Here is a 17,688-nt window from a genome sequence, read left to right as displayed (position 1 = left end):
TAAGACAGTCAGTAGGGGGCATTTTTCGCTTTATGTAGGGAACATAGGCAGCAGCCACTAAAGATAGTTCCAACGATGCATGTGGCTAGGACTAGAGGAATCTTAAAATATGGCGCTGTGATTTGGGGCTTTGTGAAACATGAAGAAAATGCTTTCTGAAAAAGTTGTTGGCCCTACCACTGTCAGCACCGAACATTGCAGTCCACAATGAATTGGGCTTGAGCTATATCATGGATGATGTGGCAAGAGAACCAGCACTTTATAAGAAACATTGCTAAGCACAATGGGGTGAATCAAATGAAATGTCTCCGTTATATAAACCAAACATTACAGAATTTAAATCTGCAAGGGCATTTTGACATGCCAAGCCTACTGACTAGGGCGAGGAACCGTGAAATGGAAAAGAGTGACACGCTACATTTATGGTAAAGGGACATTTTGGAGACAATAAAACCATTGAATAGACATGTCATGTTATTATCAACAAATGAAATAAAAGATTATTTGGCTTGGTCCCACAAGAAATCACAAAGAAGTCGCATCAAGAGAGCCTGGTTTAATTGTCTGCCACTGGGGTAAGTAATATCAAAGAGTACTGGATTAAGTGTTCATGCTGTCAGTCCTGTATGTGGTGCGGGTTTAGAGGATTTTGTACACTTCCTGTTTTTTGGCCCCAATTACGCTGTGTTAAGAAAGTGGTTGCTGGTCCTCGTTTTTAGAGGGAAAAGTATGACCCAGCGCTTCTTTTTCTGTTGAAAGCAGAAGCCCCTCTGACAGCCTGAGGCCTGTTGATCTTTGTAAGTAGGGCGGTGAAAATGCACCTGAAGATTGTACAGGATAATACGGGGTAAGAGGCCTTTTTATTATCAACCTGAAGTACACCTTCCCTTCACGTAGGTGGGTAGAGTTTGGGTGTTTTTTTTTATACCACTGTTCAATTTGAAGGGGTTGGCTGAATTTTTCTGTTTTAATATATAGATTTTGTATTACTGTTGTATATCTGTGTTTTGTACTTTCGTGGATACTTTATCTGAATAAAGTGTATTGATTTCTAAAAAATATCCTGTCGGGGGAATATCAGAATTTCTATAACTTGCAATTCTGCTGCATGGATTTCTCAATGTTCATTTATCTGAATGAATAATACTTTGCAAAAAATGTACTACATGAAGTCAGAATGGTAGCCTGTTAAGAAAATAATTGAGCATGCTTACAAAACAAGGAAAAATAAGTATAAGGTTGGTGCATTCCATGGTGATTAAGAAATAAAAATGCAATTGAATGAAAACGTGAATTATCGTGTTTTTGTGATTATGTCAATACTTAAAACTATCATATTAACATTGTGTGTAAATTTACCTTTTTTCAGTGATACAGTCTGAAAGCACAAACAAATACTGGAAGTGGAGTATTGAAAAATGTACAGAAAAAGGAACCTCAAAAAATATGCTGCATAGGAGAAACGACGGTATTCCTTTCCAGTACCCAGATAGGGGAGAAACCAGCAAAAGAGAAACCTGTCCCCAACAGAAGCAACCAAACAATGTTAGCAACAGACAAGACAAAGACACATTATGTAGAAAAGACACATGGACTGAATGTTGGAAAAACTGTGTTGAGGGCTTTGATCATGTTGTTCATCAAAGAAAGCATAAAGGTGAAAAGAATTATAGATGCAATGAATGTGGCAAAAGCTTCAGTGAGAGAACCACTCTCATATACCATCAGAAAGAGCATGCAGAGGCCCAGAAAGATCAAACATATTCATGTGGCTGGTGTGGCAAGACCTTTATTTCCAGCTCAAATCTGATTTCTCATGAGCGAACCCACACAGGAGAGAAACCATACACATGTGCACAGTGTGGGAAAAGCTTCATTCAGAAATACACTCTTATCAGCCATCAAAGAACCCACACAGGCGAGAAGCCATACCAATGCAGTGAATGTGGGAAAAGGTTCAGCGATATATCGTCACGTAATAGACATCGGATACTTCACACAGGCGAGAAACCATTCAAATGCAGTCAGTGTGGAAAAAGATTCAGTGACCGATCAAATCACTTGAGACATCAGAGGAATCACGCACAAGAAAAAGACACCAACAACCCAGAAAATAACACATACAAATAGTGAGAAATCAGACACATGCACTGAAGGGGAGAATTCAGTCAAAAATCAAAACAATGGTCATGTGCATAAAGCGTGGCAACATGAATGGCCTAATCATCTTGTTAAACATCAGAGGAATTATGCCTGCGAATGCAGTTGTGCCATGACTTTTATGCCAAACAAAACTCAGTTTGAGGAATAAAACATGAGAAACCAAGTGGGTGGCGGATGCACACAGATACTTCAAAATGCTCCTTTATCTCGCGGACCACTGCTTGGTTCAATACATGGAGAGTGATGAGTATTGCCTTCAGTAAAGTCTGAGCAGAGCACTTCCCTACAGTGGGACTTGTAAAATGTCTGGAGTTAATCTCTGATCATATCCAACAAGAAATTGTATTCACCGCCACATCTGGCTGCGGGCTAAGGCCCCCTTCATTCTGTGTAGGGAAAATACACCATATTCATAGACATTAAACCCCAGGGCAAAACTCTCTCGGTGTGGTATTATCAATTTCTATCCATGGTTGGTGAAGCCACAGGCAGAGAAATAAGTCTTAAAAACATAACCACCTTAAAGCGCACAAGGCTGGTAATTCTGGACCTGGGAATAAACCTGCAATAGAGACAGCATTATGTTTACATGCATCACGTAGGAATGAGGTTCAATTCTATAGTCGCTTATATTCAATATTTAAACCAACCATTTGGCACTATCCCTTAAGAATTCATGACCGTGAACATGGGCTGAGCATGAGTGCCTTATAAAGACATGAGTGAAAAGATATAATATTAAATTCACTAAGTCCCTTTCAAATCAAATACCAATGAAGCCTGAAGGAATACCATTTTCCTAATTTTTTTTTATTACTTGTGTGTAGCCAACATTAGGCTTTTACAAGAACTGAAAGACAGTTGAATTGTATAACAAAGTCACAGCTCTCTGTATGAAGTTTATGTTCTCCTTCCGCATTAAAAATGTTGGATTTTGTCCATTGTCAGTTTCAAGATTTTAGCTGCGGCAATGGTCTATCTGTTGTTGTCGCCAGACAAGAGACGTCTCCACCAAAGGTCTTCTTCGTTGAGGCTGCTGTCTGAAAAGGAGGGGAAGAGATAAGATTTTCTAAGGTCTTGCGTGGCACGGCATGACATTAACAGATGTCTTATCGTTTCCGGTTGATTACTTTTGAAGCATAGTCTACAGTCGCTAGTCATTGATTCTGATCTGATTTCCAGGATTTCCCTGGTCAAGAGGAGGTTGAGCCGTGCTCGGAGGAAAGTTCCTCTCAGCCTTTTGTCAGGGAATTTCTTCACATATGTCATCATCTCTTTTCTTTTGCGAGATATTAAGGGAAGATGGCTGAGAAGTTTGTTGCTGGATACTTGGTCTAGGGTCTTGATCCAGTCTTGATCTTCCATCTTAGTTTTTATCCTCTGAGGGTTATTCGTTAGGTCTTTTTCGGTACACGCGATGGTCTTTAGCTGGGCTTTCTTCTTTGCCAACCAGATGTTTAGGGGTACACAAGAACCTTTGGCAGCCTCTTCGGCGATCACTTGGTAGACTTGTGGGCTGTCCGGGATCAGGATTTTTCTATAAAGTTGCATGCAGCTATTATCTATTATGGCTGATAGGGAGAGCAGACCTAGTTCACGTCGAATGGCTGCGATTGATGTAGACTTTGTAACGTTGAGGACAGAGCGCCAAAGAAAACAATCCAATTTCGGCCATATCATAGAAGGGACCCCTAGACAAAATGGCGTAAACCATTGATGGAATGACTTTTGATTTATAGAATTGAATGGCCGGCATTAGGGAAAACCTTCCGTATTGTCTATCAATCGTTCGGGTTTGAGCTGTGAGGTTTCGGATCTTTGACCAGAGAACTCACTGCATGTGGGCATCGTTTTAGAAGAATCAAAATTAACACCTAGGTATTTGTAGTGTGTGACAGACTCGATTTTGGTTCCTCCCAATGACCAGCTAGGTTTCGCTGATTTCCTTGATGCTTTCTCCAAGGTCAGTATTTTGGTTTTGCTTTTATTGATTTCGAGGTTATTGTGAGTTATGTATGGTGTCAAATGGTCGAGCTGTCTTTGGAACCTGAACAGGGTTTGGTCTACAAGAGTCATATCGTTGGCGCGAACTATTGCTGCGGCCTCCTTGTAATCTCCCAGGAAGGGAGTAAAAAGTGCTGGGGCTAATGGACAGCCCTGTTTTACACCTCTAAAGGAGAGTATCTCTGATGAGAGAAGACCTTGACGACTGAGGCGTACTCTCATTCTTGTATCAGTATGGAGGGCTCGTATGGAGCAAGGATGGATAGAGGACACTTCCATAGTGCCAATTTCTCCCAGAGCTGTCATGATTCCTGCCCCTCATGTCCCCAGCCCTCCAAGATGTCAAGCTGGAGCCAGGCCACGATCACCTACATGGCCCTCAAAGGCCTCTCCATCCCTCCAAAGACCCACTTGGAGTCAGACTTGACGCTTGTGGCACCAGATTCGCTCACTCCCATAGGATAACATTGGGGATTGGACTTGTAGTGCATTGATGGGGACAAGATGGATGCCCCCACATATTTCGGTTCCCAGAACTGCATGTGCAGTCTAGTCTTTTGGGTGTGGTTCAGCCCAGAGACACCTGGGATACCCAGAGACTATTCAAGCCACGCCCAGGCTGAGAAACATGCTTTGCGTTTTCTGCACCTGCAGCGTGACACTCACCGTGTTGGGATCAGTCTCCAGTAGGCCTGCATCTTTCTTCTGCGCTCAGCTCCTGCAAGAACAAGAACACCGTTAGGAACAGCCTTACCTTGCAGCACTTCTGCCCATCATTCATCGCTTCTTCTGTTCAGCGGCCATCTTCGGCGGTGTCATTCCCATCCCGGCACGCCGCTTCCTAAGGAAAAGGGAAAAGAACCGAAAAAAGGCATTAATAAGCATTGAGCATTCAGGACGGAGAGCACACTTTCCAAGAAAACAAGGTGAGCTGTGGATCAAAGGGAAGGGTTGGACCCCGGGGAAAAAGGCGTTCAAGCACAAAGAGACAATAGGGAGTTAAACTCTACCAATCCTGTGTTTCAGGCCCAATCTCCAGTCGAGTAGACTCCAGGGAAGGGTTTGAGGTCGTAAGAGGTCAGAACAGGCTGAGTGATGTCCCCGTGGATACCAGGTGAGCGTTACAGAGTTTGCCTCAATCCACCCGATCGAAAGCTTGGGTGAGGTCCACGAAAGCTAGGTAGACTCTTGGGGCACCTGCTCTCACCCTGCACTTGATTTTAAGTAACATAATATTCACGGACGTGTTAGCATTTTTCAAAAAATGAGTTTGAAAAGGGTCAGCGCACGAAGATGACTTAGCCCATTTTTTAGAATTTTCAAGAAGAAAGGATGAAAACACCTTGCCGATGGTATCTAATAAGGCTATCGGACGGTAATTGGTCGGATCTTCTCTAGGACCTTTCTTGAAAATGGGGACGACCACCGCTGATGTCCATGAAGAGTGAACTGATTTCAAGTCTTTACAACGGGCGAACGGGCGAACATGTGGCTGATCAGGGACGTCCACTCTTCCGGATGTTGCTTTAGGTCAAAGTTGGTTAGACCGTCCGGTCCCGGTGCTCTGGACGATTTCAGCGTTTTGATCGTTCTGATGATGTCGTCTTTGTCTATTCCTATTTGCGCAAGAAAGGCTATAAATCAAGAGCAGAATGTGCTACAGACTTAATAGATTTCCATTACACGTACTGGTTTACCAGTTCAGATTTACAGACCTACCTCACAAGATCAAGAGACCAAAAATGTACTTGTGGTATTGCTTTATAAATTTAAAAAATGATTCAATGCATATTTCACCATCAAGGTTGTACAAATCTGTTGCGAGGTTAGAAGTACGAGTGAATACTATCCGTAAAGAGGAAATAAAGCAAAAAGGCTAAAAAAAAAAACAAGAAGGCAAATTCAATAAATTAGACGCAGAGCAAAACAAAAAGAAACTGGGTGCTCCCAACTACAGTACAAACCAAATTAAGTTCCAGCAATCCGATGTTGACAATGATTTAACATCAGTGATTAAGATAGGCTGATTATAGGCACTTTTGTCAGAATCTCAGTTTGTCTAACATTTTATTTCTCTTAAGATTAAAGTGTAGGTTAATGTGAGGAAGAAATTAAAGTTTGAAATGTCAAAAAATGATATTAAATAGTGACCTCACTCTCGTCCTCAATAAAGGCCTGTAACCTGAAACATTAAAATGTGGCTTTTTAAAAATCTTTATTGAAGGAAAGTGGAAGATTTTCTGCTGGTACAGACAGCGAGAACCCAGAATCAATACTGTTCTGCCTCAGCCTCACTTTGTTCAAATATAAATATTACATTTAAAAGAAAAATTTGGACTCGTTATCATTTTTGTATTTCGTCCTAGACATTGTCCTTTCCAAAGTCTGGAAAGATGCCTGTCTAAAGATTATTTACAATCAAATGCAGTGTGAAGACCAGTGGAGGGCATCAAATTCTGCTGGGTAGATCATGCTGTATAAGGCTTTCTGCTGGACTTGAAAGAAGGTTTCCCAAACCACGTATTCATGATTAAATATTGAAGGCTCATTTAGCTGCAATGAATCAGTGTTGATAATCTAAACAAATGCGTTGCCATTATAAATTATTTAGGGACTGAGAACAGATGTAGTATGTTAGAGGCGGCTGTAAGAGATGGAGCAACTTTGTTTGCCTACATTGTTTATGTTAGCAGAAAATGTTATTAGTACTTGTACACAGTTCATTTTCCTTGTACTCTTTTATCATTATCTAACATATGTTATGTACATCTTAATCATCAGCAGACCATTATAAAATTGGACTTTTCAAATGTATGAAATAATGTATACAGGTCCTAGTTTATATAAAGGTTGCAAAAACATGTGTAACAAAAGAATATGACTGTAATTAGTTTATTGCATTTGTAGCAGTATCCTCAATTGTAGTACAGTCTGTTTGTTCTGAGACCAAGAAAGCGTTGTAGCCTTCATCACTACATGCAGAGAGAAACAGATCACTACAAAAGGCTTTGAAGACAGCGGCCCACAATCTGCCACATCCGGATGGCTCCACTAGGACAAACACCCAGACACCAGGTGAGGATGTTGGAGGCTCTCTGTGTATGAAATAAGAGGGTCAGAAATCCACTAAAACTGAGACATGCGCAGGTAGTTTGGAACACATTTTTTTGCAAAGTTTGGCGAGGCTTGGGCCGGGGGGGGGGGCAAAATTATAGGGGGGGGTGTCCGAAAATGTATTTTTCCCATGGACTGAATGGAGAAAAAATGTGTCGCGCCTACAACCCAAACCGCTGGATGGATTTTCACCAAATTTGCGGCAGGAGTGGCGGCTTGGTCCCAAAAGCATGCTTTTGTAAATTTGGTGAAAATCCATCCAGTAGTTTTTTTAAAACGACCAAAAAGTAGCTCTAAAAAAATTAGTGATATCTATGTCCGCTCCACGGACACACTTCCCAGCTCGCTCCGCGGACAGTACAGCGATTGGATAATCGGCTTACGTCATGTCTACGGACACACAACGTGCTCTCTGATTGGCTGAGATTAGGCGTGCGGTGCGTCAAATTGTTTTGATGCGTCCGTCATATTGGATGCGCGGACATGCGCTGGAAGTGAGCAGAAATCCAATTTTGGGGAGTGTGTTGGTGTGTATAAGTGCTTGGAGAGGGTGGGTGTGTAAGAGATAGGTCAAATGCTGTATTTGTTTAGGTGGGAGAAGGCCGTGATGTGTTCACGCTGTCCGCGGTTGTCCGCAGACGTACTAAACACTGGGCGCACTACTGGCTATTTTAGTTTAGTAAGATGTTGGTTTTGGGTCGTTAGAAGAGCATTGGATGAAGAGGGTATGTATTGAAGAGTTTGTACGTTGGTTGTAATTATTTTTTAGATTAATTGAAGTGCATAGTTTTGAGGTGGATGTATTATGTTTTTGGGTTGTGGTCATTTAGTAGGTGTTTGTTCCTATGGGTGTGTTATGCTGTAATGGTTGTGGCCAGGGCCTAGAGTTTTGGGTGCATGGCTGAAGTCTGTAGGCCATGCACCCAAGACTCTAGGCCCTGGCCACAACCACTGCTGCATAACTCTACAATGCTACCAAACATTTTGATTGTGGTATGTGGGCTGCTTAGGGGAAATGTTTCAAAAATGTGAGTACTGATTGGTAGTAGTGTAATAGTGTTTATAGGATAGTGAGATGATGTGTGGATTGGTGAGGGGAAGCACTTACCTTTTTGGATGGAAAGAGTAGATTTCTTGTGAGTTCTCGTTCGTAGATGCGGTTAATGTAGACATGGATTTCTTTGTTTTTGCAGTAGTAGCGCTTTCTGATAACTGTGCATAGCATGTACAAGCACTTTTCTTTGCCTATGTGTATTCTTTATATTTTATTTACAATCTGTTAGTTGAATGTGCTTTAGAAATAAGTACAATAGTAAGTGCACAGGGCACACCTAACTTCGTAAGGCAGTGTTATTGGATGTTAGGAGATAGAAGAAATAATCGTATGCTTTTTTTAAAAAAAAACATTTTATTGGTTTCATAACAAACAAACAGTGCACCTTAACATGGTGCATAAACTACTCAAACCCCAACATCCCACTTCTTCTTCCCCTCCCCCTCTTTAAAGTCACTATAAGAAGGCCAACACGGTCCACTAGTCAACAACTGTCTCCTCTTCTCCATAATCCAGGGAGCTATCTGTGTCCAATTCTTCGGGTCCCAGGCCTGTCAGAGATGCAATCAGATGTTGCCACGCCATCAATGACTCAGTTTCCTCTTCACCTCCTCTACATGCTGCCTCCCTCCATATCACCGTTTTAGCCTCGGCCCACTGCAAAAGGTCCCTCCACCAGGGATCTACATTGGGTCTCGCCTGAGCTTTCCATCCCATGGCTATCCTTCTTTTTGCTAAAATATAGGCCAGGTCCTTGAGTTTGCATACATGCTTGAGTTTGCGCGGTCTATGGAAGCCCCCCACTATGCATGCCCACAGGGAGTCTACCACTAGTTCGATCCCCTTGCAAGTCAGTCGATCCGCTATTTCCCTCCAATATCTCGCAATTTCAGGACAAGCCCAAAACATGTCTACCATCCCAGCGTTTTCTACCCCACATTTCGGGCATTGCTTTGTAGTCACATTTGTGAACTTAGCAATTCTCTTGGGGTTATACATGCTCTATGAGTAATATACAGTTGGATCTGTTGTAATCGGGCATCCCTCAACACTTTTTTGTGGTACCCTTGTGCCCTTTCCCATAGGCCATCGCTCATTGTTTCCCCGCTTTCCTCTTCCCAGTCCTGCCTCGGCTGGACCACCTCCTTTCCTACTTTAGACATCAGTATCTCATAAATTCTAGAGACCTCATGACCCCCGTCTGACACAGTTTGGAACATTTCTATAGCCTCGTCTGGCTGCTAGGTCAGTTCTACTTCAGACCACGTCTTTTTTAGCATTTCTATCAACCTCACGTATGTGATATACTGCCCGCTATGTAGGCCTGTGTCCTTGCTTAAAGGATAGTTCCGGGACTTTTTTTTTATTGTTCCTATGGTTCGGCCATGTGTTTTTAAGCATAACTCGGTAGATCGTAGAAAACTTTCCTATGGACCTTACCCGACTTTTCGTCCATTATCGCACTCGAAATCAGCCGCCATTTTCTGATAATCCTATCATTTCCCCCCATCGCCCTGGCTCACCTGCTTTTGCGGCACTAAATCAAATCCCCCGCCCCTGAGCCTGACATCAGCAGACGCGTACCGCCCATTTCCCAACGCCAAAGCACGTTTCGTGTCAACAATCGCTGCGCCTCAGCTAATGAAGTGTCGCCATGGAAATGGCAGGACGCCTCTTTCCTCAATAAGTATAAACACACCGTTTCACAACACACAGCAGCAGATTTTCGATTCCATTACTCTCTCTGTGTTACTTTGAGTATTCTGTGACTCGTTTCTGTGCTCTGGTCAGCTACCTTCGCCGCTTCGAGGCCTTGTGAACACCTGTACCATCTCTGTAAATTATTTTACTTTCTTTACCACACAATGGCTACAATAATGCCGTATATGTACGAGCCCGAGTACACCGAGGAGGAACTACTGGAAAGGCAAGCACGCGAAAACGATGGGGATTCGGACGGCAGTTGGGAGGACCAGTCAACGGATGAAGAGCCTGGACCATGTCGCATGGACGGCGTCTCCACCTGGTGCACGTGCAATCGGTGCGAGCTAATGCCAACTGAGGCGGAGAACTGCTGCTGCCGTGAAAATTCCGGGTGCTTGGCCTACATTTGGAAGGCGAGCCAAGTCCGCAATGCATCACCGAGCTGCCAGAGTTCAGGGAAGCCTGCCTCTCACGGACCGTGTTGAGGATGATGATGGTGCTTATGCACGAACTTCGCGGCACTGTTCGTCCGCGTAATCCGAGTAACGAGTAAGTATACTCTGGTTGTGATGTCAGTGATGCCACTACTATGTCATGGTCGTCTCCCACATATAAAATTACATCTACATATCATTAGAATGCATGTAAATTGGTTCCATATTGTGCATTTTCTAGATAGAATTTTTTTCAAAGCAGAATGACATTTTTTACCTGAATCGACAGTGATAAGAAAGTTTTGTCATTTTAATACAGTTTGCATCTTTCATTTTCACAGGTGGTACAGGCTGGTGGCCTATCGTTGCTTCACTTGGTGGCTTCACGGGAGGCTCGGACACCGCGTTCGGAGAGTAATACCTGCCTGTGCGGTACTTGCCATTAGACAACATTTCCCCAGCGACAGTGGACAATACCGCGGATTTTCCCTGGATGTGCTGCAACCGGAACTTTATAATGTGTAATGTTTATTATTTATGTTCAATTGAAATTAAGATCTAAAATAAAACCCAACATATATTTTAACAATGGTTGTTTTGATTTTTTAAATGAATCTGGTGTGTCTCCATTGAATAGTCTTCCTGTGCCTTGTCTTGTCACACCACATGTCTCGTTGAACCCATATGCAGCAGACATACATATGTTATTTTGCGGGTTGGCATCAAGCCTCCCGGCCTTGCCTCCTCCCCCAAAAATACTTACCACACCACTTTGTTCAAGCGTTGGCAATAAAAGGAAGGCCGTTGGATTTTATTGACACAAAACATGGTTATAGGTAAATAATCAATATGGTTGATCATAATAAATCATCCTTTTGGGCACCGGGTACAGAGATGACCCCCGCTGGCCCGTGCCGCCTTGCCACCACAGGCCAGCCTGCTGCTGACTAACTGCCTAGGCATCCAGGGTCTCCAGGGTGAACTGCACCCATATATTCTCCTGGGAGGGTGAGGTATTTATAAACTCACCCCCTGCCTTCCATGTACTAGATCCTGCAGCCTGCCTCTTACATGCAGTTAGATGGCCTCTCCTTGGTGAGGCCCTGCGGCAAACAAGTCTTGTCTGCACGACCACCGCCCCAATCCACACCCCCCCCGCCCTATCAAAGGCAGTTCGCACCGGGGTACTTGTGCTGGCAAGTGGAGCTGTCGGGGAGCGATAAAGGCCAAGAGGTGCCAAAGACCATGTACACTTCAAAGTGGTCTACAGAGCATGGGTTGTTGTTCCCATGTCTACCTCCAGACCCCGTGTCTCCTGCCAAGCATCCCCCTCACGCTGGACGCCAACCTGCAATCCACATAAGTGTGTCTCCATTCACGAGTCTTCCTGTGTCTTGTCTGCACGACCACCGCCCCAATCCACCCCCCGCCCTATCAAAGGCAGTTCGCACCAGGGTACTTGTGCTGGCAAGTGGAGCTGTCAGGGAGCGATAAAGGCCAAGAGGTGCCAAAGACCATGTACACTTCAAAGTGGTCTACAGAGCATGGGTTGTTGTTCCCATGTCTACCTCCAGACCCCGTGTCTCCTGCCAAGCATCCCCCCCTCACGCTGGACGCCCCCCTGCAAACCGCATAATGCCACGACATATACACGTCATTCATTCACAAACACACCCCTGTTTCGAATCCTTTATAACCCACTTTATATTTCTAATAAGCACTTCTTTGCGCTTTGCTAGTCAACCCGTGAAGGTGCTGGTTAGCTGCTCTTCGTCTCTGTGAACTTCCGTGACCACTCCGAGGAAACTCCTCAGTTTGCAACCTGTGAACTGCTCCCTGTTCTATGACAAGAAACTAATTTGATCCCTGCATCTAACTGTTTGTTCGTCAAGGTAAGGCCATGTACCATAATCATTTTGCGTTCAATTTCTTTTCGTTCAAGACAGTACATGCAAGGAACTAGTCACATGTTCTGAGTCTAGTCAAATTATCTTTCTATTTTTTTAAAGTTAATCAAATACTTATCCGCATGTGAATAACGTGTATAGTTCCAAGAACCAAAACGAACCTTGCATTGAACCTTTTATGTGTCATTTAATTTTTTAACACATTGGTATTCATAGAGAATTGTTGATCTTTACTTTTCAGAACTTTCCACAATGCCTGCCTGTTCCATTGGCGGTTGCCCTTCGAAGACCCATAATAAATCTGAAGGTACTATAAGGCATGTTTTCCCTAAAACAATAGATCAGATAAGAGAATGGGTCCGATATTGCGGATATCCACCGTCTGAGCTTGAAAGTAGAGTCCTAGAAGTCTTTGCGGACAAGAGGGGTGATCGATACCGCATCTGCAGCAGGCACTTTAGCTCAGACATGTACTCCACATCATTGCTAATAAAGAAGAACACACCGCGAGCGAGGCGAAAATTGCTCTCAACCGCTATTCCCACTCTATTCGTCCACATCCCTCCACTGGTGAGTCAAGTTTACGTATTTATCTCTCGGCCTTGCGGTAGTGTGTAGCATTAGCTAACAATAATTTCCCCATTTATGTATCCACTCAATATGAAGGCGGAAGATTCTCCATCCGTGTCGTTATTGCAGTCATCAGCCACTTCAAGCGCCTATCGGGTAATCTTACTTGGCTATTCTGCCACTGACTTGTTTTAGGCATGTAAATCAATAGTTTTAATTTATCGTGTAATTACTTTACCTAATGGTACACCCTTGTACTCGTCCTCTAGTCTTTGTTTTCAGTTATAATTATTGTTATCCAAAATAATGCAAGTACTGTCTTTCAGGGAGATGCTGAGGAGTCCAACGTATTGACGACTACCGTTGATGTCACTCAGATGCTCGAGGTACGTTTCCGGACAGTTCCAACGATGGAGATCATCAGATCTTGCATTCTTGTAGCGTGATTGTTACACACAATGTTTCTTTCGTTTTTAGCCATTGATATGTCCTTCTGTCGTCGCCCTCCTATGTGTCTTCTTTTTTCAATATTGTGTTCATTACTAATGAAAGTCCTATGTTTCAGGGAGTCGATGGAGCATTAGTCCAAGAAGAAGGGGGATCATGCAGTTACGGGTCGGCGCAACAGCTTGCAGAAGTGTGCACCGCAGTTACATCGTCCCTTGATGTTCTTATGCATTTCGAGGTATGGATACTGACAGTTCGATCAAGCGAAATCATATGACGTGATTACATCCGCTATACTTCCTTCTTTATTAACGCAAGTACTATGTTTCAGGGAGATGACGGACCTTCTTCTACAAGAACATCACCCCTAGTAGTTGATGCAGATCTCTGGGTGGTGACACTTCCAACGATCGAGCAAATCGAATCATATTTACATATCCATTATTTATTTTAGACAACTGATCATTTGTGCAGGTCTATTTAGATGAGCCGTTGACGCCTGCACAAAGTTTCTGTTCTTTTTATCAAAATAGAAAACCATACTAATGCAATTACTGTGTTTCAGGGAGTCACTGAAGCATCATCTTCAATAATATCATCAATGGAAGTCTATGAGGAGCCAGAGGTTTGGATCTTGACAGTTCCATCTAACTAGATCAACTATGCGTGAATAATTGTCGTTTGAATGTTCTACACAAAGCGTTCATTCGTGTTTTGCTATTGAGATGTACGTGGGTATTGGTCCCCAAGTACATTTTGTGTTTTCGATATTATTATACATACTAATGAAAGTTCTATGTTTCAGGGAGTCGATGGAGCGTCAGTGCGAGATGGATGTGCTTATCATGAAAATATAGTCGTTGCAGCGCAAGAGGAAGTGGAGACATGCACACACGAGTCGGAGCAACAGCGTCCTGATGTTGAAGTTCGAGGCAAGAAAGTTTCAAAGAAAAGAAAGCAAAAGAAGGTTAGTGTCCTGGTCACTATATTATGGTGTTTCACTGTTAATAGTTCAATACTGTAAGTTGTGTTTAAACTGAACATCCCTTTTCCAATCTGTCCTCTAGTTGCGAGTGGGTGTACGAACTAGATCTACACAGACAGTGAAGCGAACGAGAGATGTTGCTTGTCAAACCTTTTGGCAGGGACTTGAGACTGGAGATGCATCGTGCCAATGGGAAGAATATGAAGTGATTGACAACGGAGCTATACCAGCACCAGCCATTGATAGTGAATGTCCTCCTGGTAGTTCGGATGCAGTCGGAGATCAATTCACAGAATCCACACCCGCAAAAACTAAGACCGCGAGAAAGTTGAAGAAATTGTCTTATTCACCCATCGCCGGAGAAGGAACAGATGTTGGCCCTCATTACGACCCTGGCGGAGAGGGGTTTACGCCAGCGTAATGCATGGCGTACCTCTCCGCCAGATTACGACTTCCCGTAACGCCATGGTGATTTTTACGCCTGCTTTTTGCAGGCGGAAAAATCCATGGCGCTACGGGAGTTGTTGTTAATTACGCCACCGTAAATTACGGTGGCGTAATTAACGCCTTCCCCACTCCCATTATACCCTATGGGGCAAAAATGGGAATGGGGAAGGGTAAATGGGGATTGGGGACTTACCGCCCCGCCAACCTCGGAATGGGGCGGTAAGTCCGCCAACCCCCATGGCGGAGTTGGCAGCTCTGCGCCATGGTCCATGGTGCAAATTGCACCATGGATCTCCGCCAGGGTCGTAATGAGGGCCGTTGCAATGGAAGAGAATGAAGTGGACTACAATGAAACACCATCAATATCACTGAACATAGCGGAAGACGATATCGGAGATTCTACCTTTCATGTGAGTGACATGTCCTCAACGTTACAGGCCGAACCAGCTGGGATGCAGAGTGACAGTATAAGGAAAGAGGCCAAATTCATTGTATTCGATAGTTGTTTGATTGATATTATTATTCGGTTGAAATGTGGGCATTCGGTAGGTGGGGAAGTATGTGGGGAGCCATTGATTAATGTGACTCGTGCAATTCGAGGCACTAACCTTAAAATACATGCCACCTGTACAAAATATCATCCTTTCTCATGGTCTGCACAACCCATGCTGGGACAACTGCCAGCAGGCAATCTACTTTGTGCAGCGGCTGCACTTTTTAGTGGTTCAAGTTTTAAAAAATTAGAGTCTTTCTTTCAGTTTGTGGGAATCCATTTCATTCTGAAAACTCAGTTCTACAAATACCAAACCGATTATCTATTTCCAGCCATTAGTGAAGCTTGGAGAATGGAAAAAATGTCTATTGATAGTACATTCGCGGGCAAACGGTTCAGGCTAGCCGGTGATGGACAGTGCGACAGCCCAGGATTTTCAGCCAAGTACTGCACCTACCACTTTCAGGACATGGAAAGTAAGAAAATTGTGAGTTCGGTGGTCGTGCAGGTGTCACAAAGTACATCCTCAGTGGCCATGGAGAAAGTTGGCTTTGTAGCATCATTGCAAGAACTACAATCGCGGGGAATGGTGATCGACCTGATAGCCACGGACAGACACGTTTCAATTGGCAAGACAATGAGAGAAGAGTACAAAAATATAAATCACCAATTTGACGTTTGGCATCTTGCAAAAACAATCAATAAAAAAATGTCTGCTGCAGGTAAAAATAAAGAAACGCAAGGTATTTCACAGTGGTCCAAGTCAATCAGCAACCATCTTTGGTGGAGCTCAAAAACATGTGGAGGTCGTTGGAAATTCTACTGGAAAAATGGCGGTCAGTAATGCTACACTGTACAAACGTTCACCGTTGGAACACAAACCAACATTTCCACAATTGTGAACATGGCCATTTGTCCACAGAGGAGGCACGGAAGAAGAAGTGGTTGATTCCTTCATCACCCACTCACAAAGCCATTGAAAAGATTGTATTTGATAAAACTATAACAAGAGATTTGAGGGGACTCACGGAATTCTGCCACACAGGAGATTTGGAGGTGTTCCACAATATGTGCCTAAAGTACAGGCCAAAACGATTGCATTTTGGCATGGAGGGCATGATAAATCGGACTCTTCTAGCGGTCTTGGCACATAACCATAATGTTGGCCGTCAACAAAGTAGGACGACCGGAACTTTAGGGACGCTTCGCTACAATACGGCCTTCACTAAAAAAAGTAAACAATGGGTGATCAAACCAGTGTTTGAGGATATGCAATATGAGTTTATTGAGAGACTTATTGTTAACGTCCTAGATAGGCACATAAATGGAGTTGTGAACGAACCTGTGCAGGGGACAACTGCATTGCCACCCAACATTGCCTCTGTTCCATGTCCACCTAAAGAAGAGCTCATTGAGAAATACACATCACGGTTTAAATGATTGTAATTTGATTGTCTGTTCTCTCGAGTCTCCTCATGTCGCAGGCCCATTGAATATGTGTATCTATGTAATGTGTAAATAAAAGTGATTGCTCAGTGTACATGCAATGTGTCTATCCAACCAAACAGTAATATAAATCATTTTTCAAAAAATATAGAATGTCTCCGTATTTATGGTTCTCTGGAGCTGCAAAGATGGAAATGCAAAGATGGAGTGTAAATTTCAAGTCCTGTGAGATGGCCTTACACTGAATGTAGCTAACTAGGAATGTGTGCTCGTTCAAAGTGAAGGTCAGCTGCTTTGATTTTTTGCTCGGGTGCCGGAATGGCCCACGAATCAGTATAAGGTTCTATTGTTATTTGACCTTGACAGGCCGGGACCATCCCGAAAGACTTCTTTTTGGGGGTGTGGGGCAATAACGTAAGAAACGATAATGAATATAATTTCAGAAACGAAAGCCATTTCATGTTCGTTCATTAGAAGAAATAACGTCGGCATAGAAGGAGTGGTATTTCGGGGCTGCCCTACGCACAGACACAATGGAAAATGCAAATATAATGTAAGTAACTCTTTAGATGAGTTTATACCGCAATTTAATTACTATACAGTAGCTTTAAAGACGGGTTAAGTTGTACTTGTTCGTTCTATGTGGCATATTGTTTTGTACCGCGCACTATCTTGAGGAGAACCATCTCCTTTTACGGAAGCACCTCAAAACCTTCCTCTTTGCTTCTGCTTTCTCTCTCCCTCTCCCCTGCTACAACTGGTCCACTGTCTGCGACCTCGGTCCTGGGCCCTTCCACTCTCCACCTGCACTGCCTCCCTGTCAACCCCTGCACTGGGGGACTGTCTCAGTATCCTACAGCCCCCCCTTGACGTATAATACCCAGTTGCACTGTCCTAGCTATGAAATAATTTCCCGACCT

The 17,688-nt window shown here is 43.5% G+C and overlaps 1 protein-coding gene across 5 annotated transcripts in view; it reads left to right on the top strand.

Moving 5' to 3' along the window:
- The window catches only part of LOC138583279 (zinc finger protein 514-like), a 178,096-nt gene extending 171,053 nt beyond the window's left edge, over positions 1 to 7,043 (top strand). For all 5 annotated transcript variants that reach the window (XM_069655380.1, XM_069655381.1, XM_069655379.1 and 2 more), the window contains one exon: positions 1,370 to 7,043. In XM_069655380.1, coding sequence (XP_069511481.1) covers positions 1,370 to 2,130 — 761 coding nt within the window. In that variant the 3' untranslated portion in view covers positions 2,131 to 7,043. The remainder of the gene's footprint in view (positions 1 to 1,369) is intronic.
- The last annotated feature ends 10,645 nt before the right edge of the window (positions 7,044 to 17,688 follow it).

Source organism: Ambystoma mexicanum, chromosome 3q (assembly GCF_040938575.1).
Source record: "Ambystoma mexicanum isolate Mex_15411 chromosome 3q, UKY_AmexF1_1, whole genome shotgun sequence".
In the NCBI taxonomy this organism is placed as follows: domain Eukaryota; kingdom Metazoa; phylum Chordata; class Amphibia; order Caudata; family Ambystomatidae; genus Ambystoma; species Ambystoma mexicanum.
This window is presented reverse-complemented; position numbering and strand designations above follow the sequence as displayed.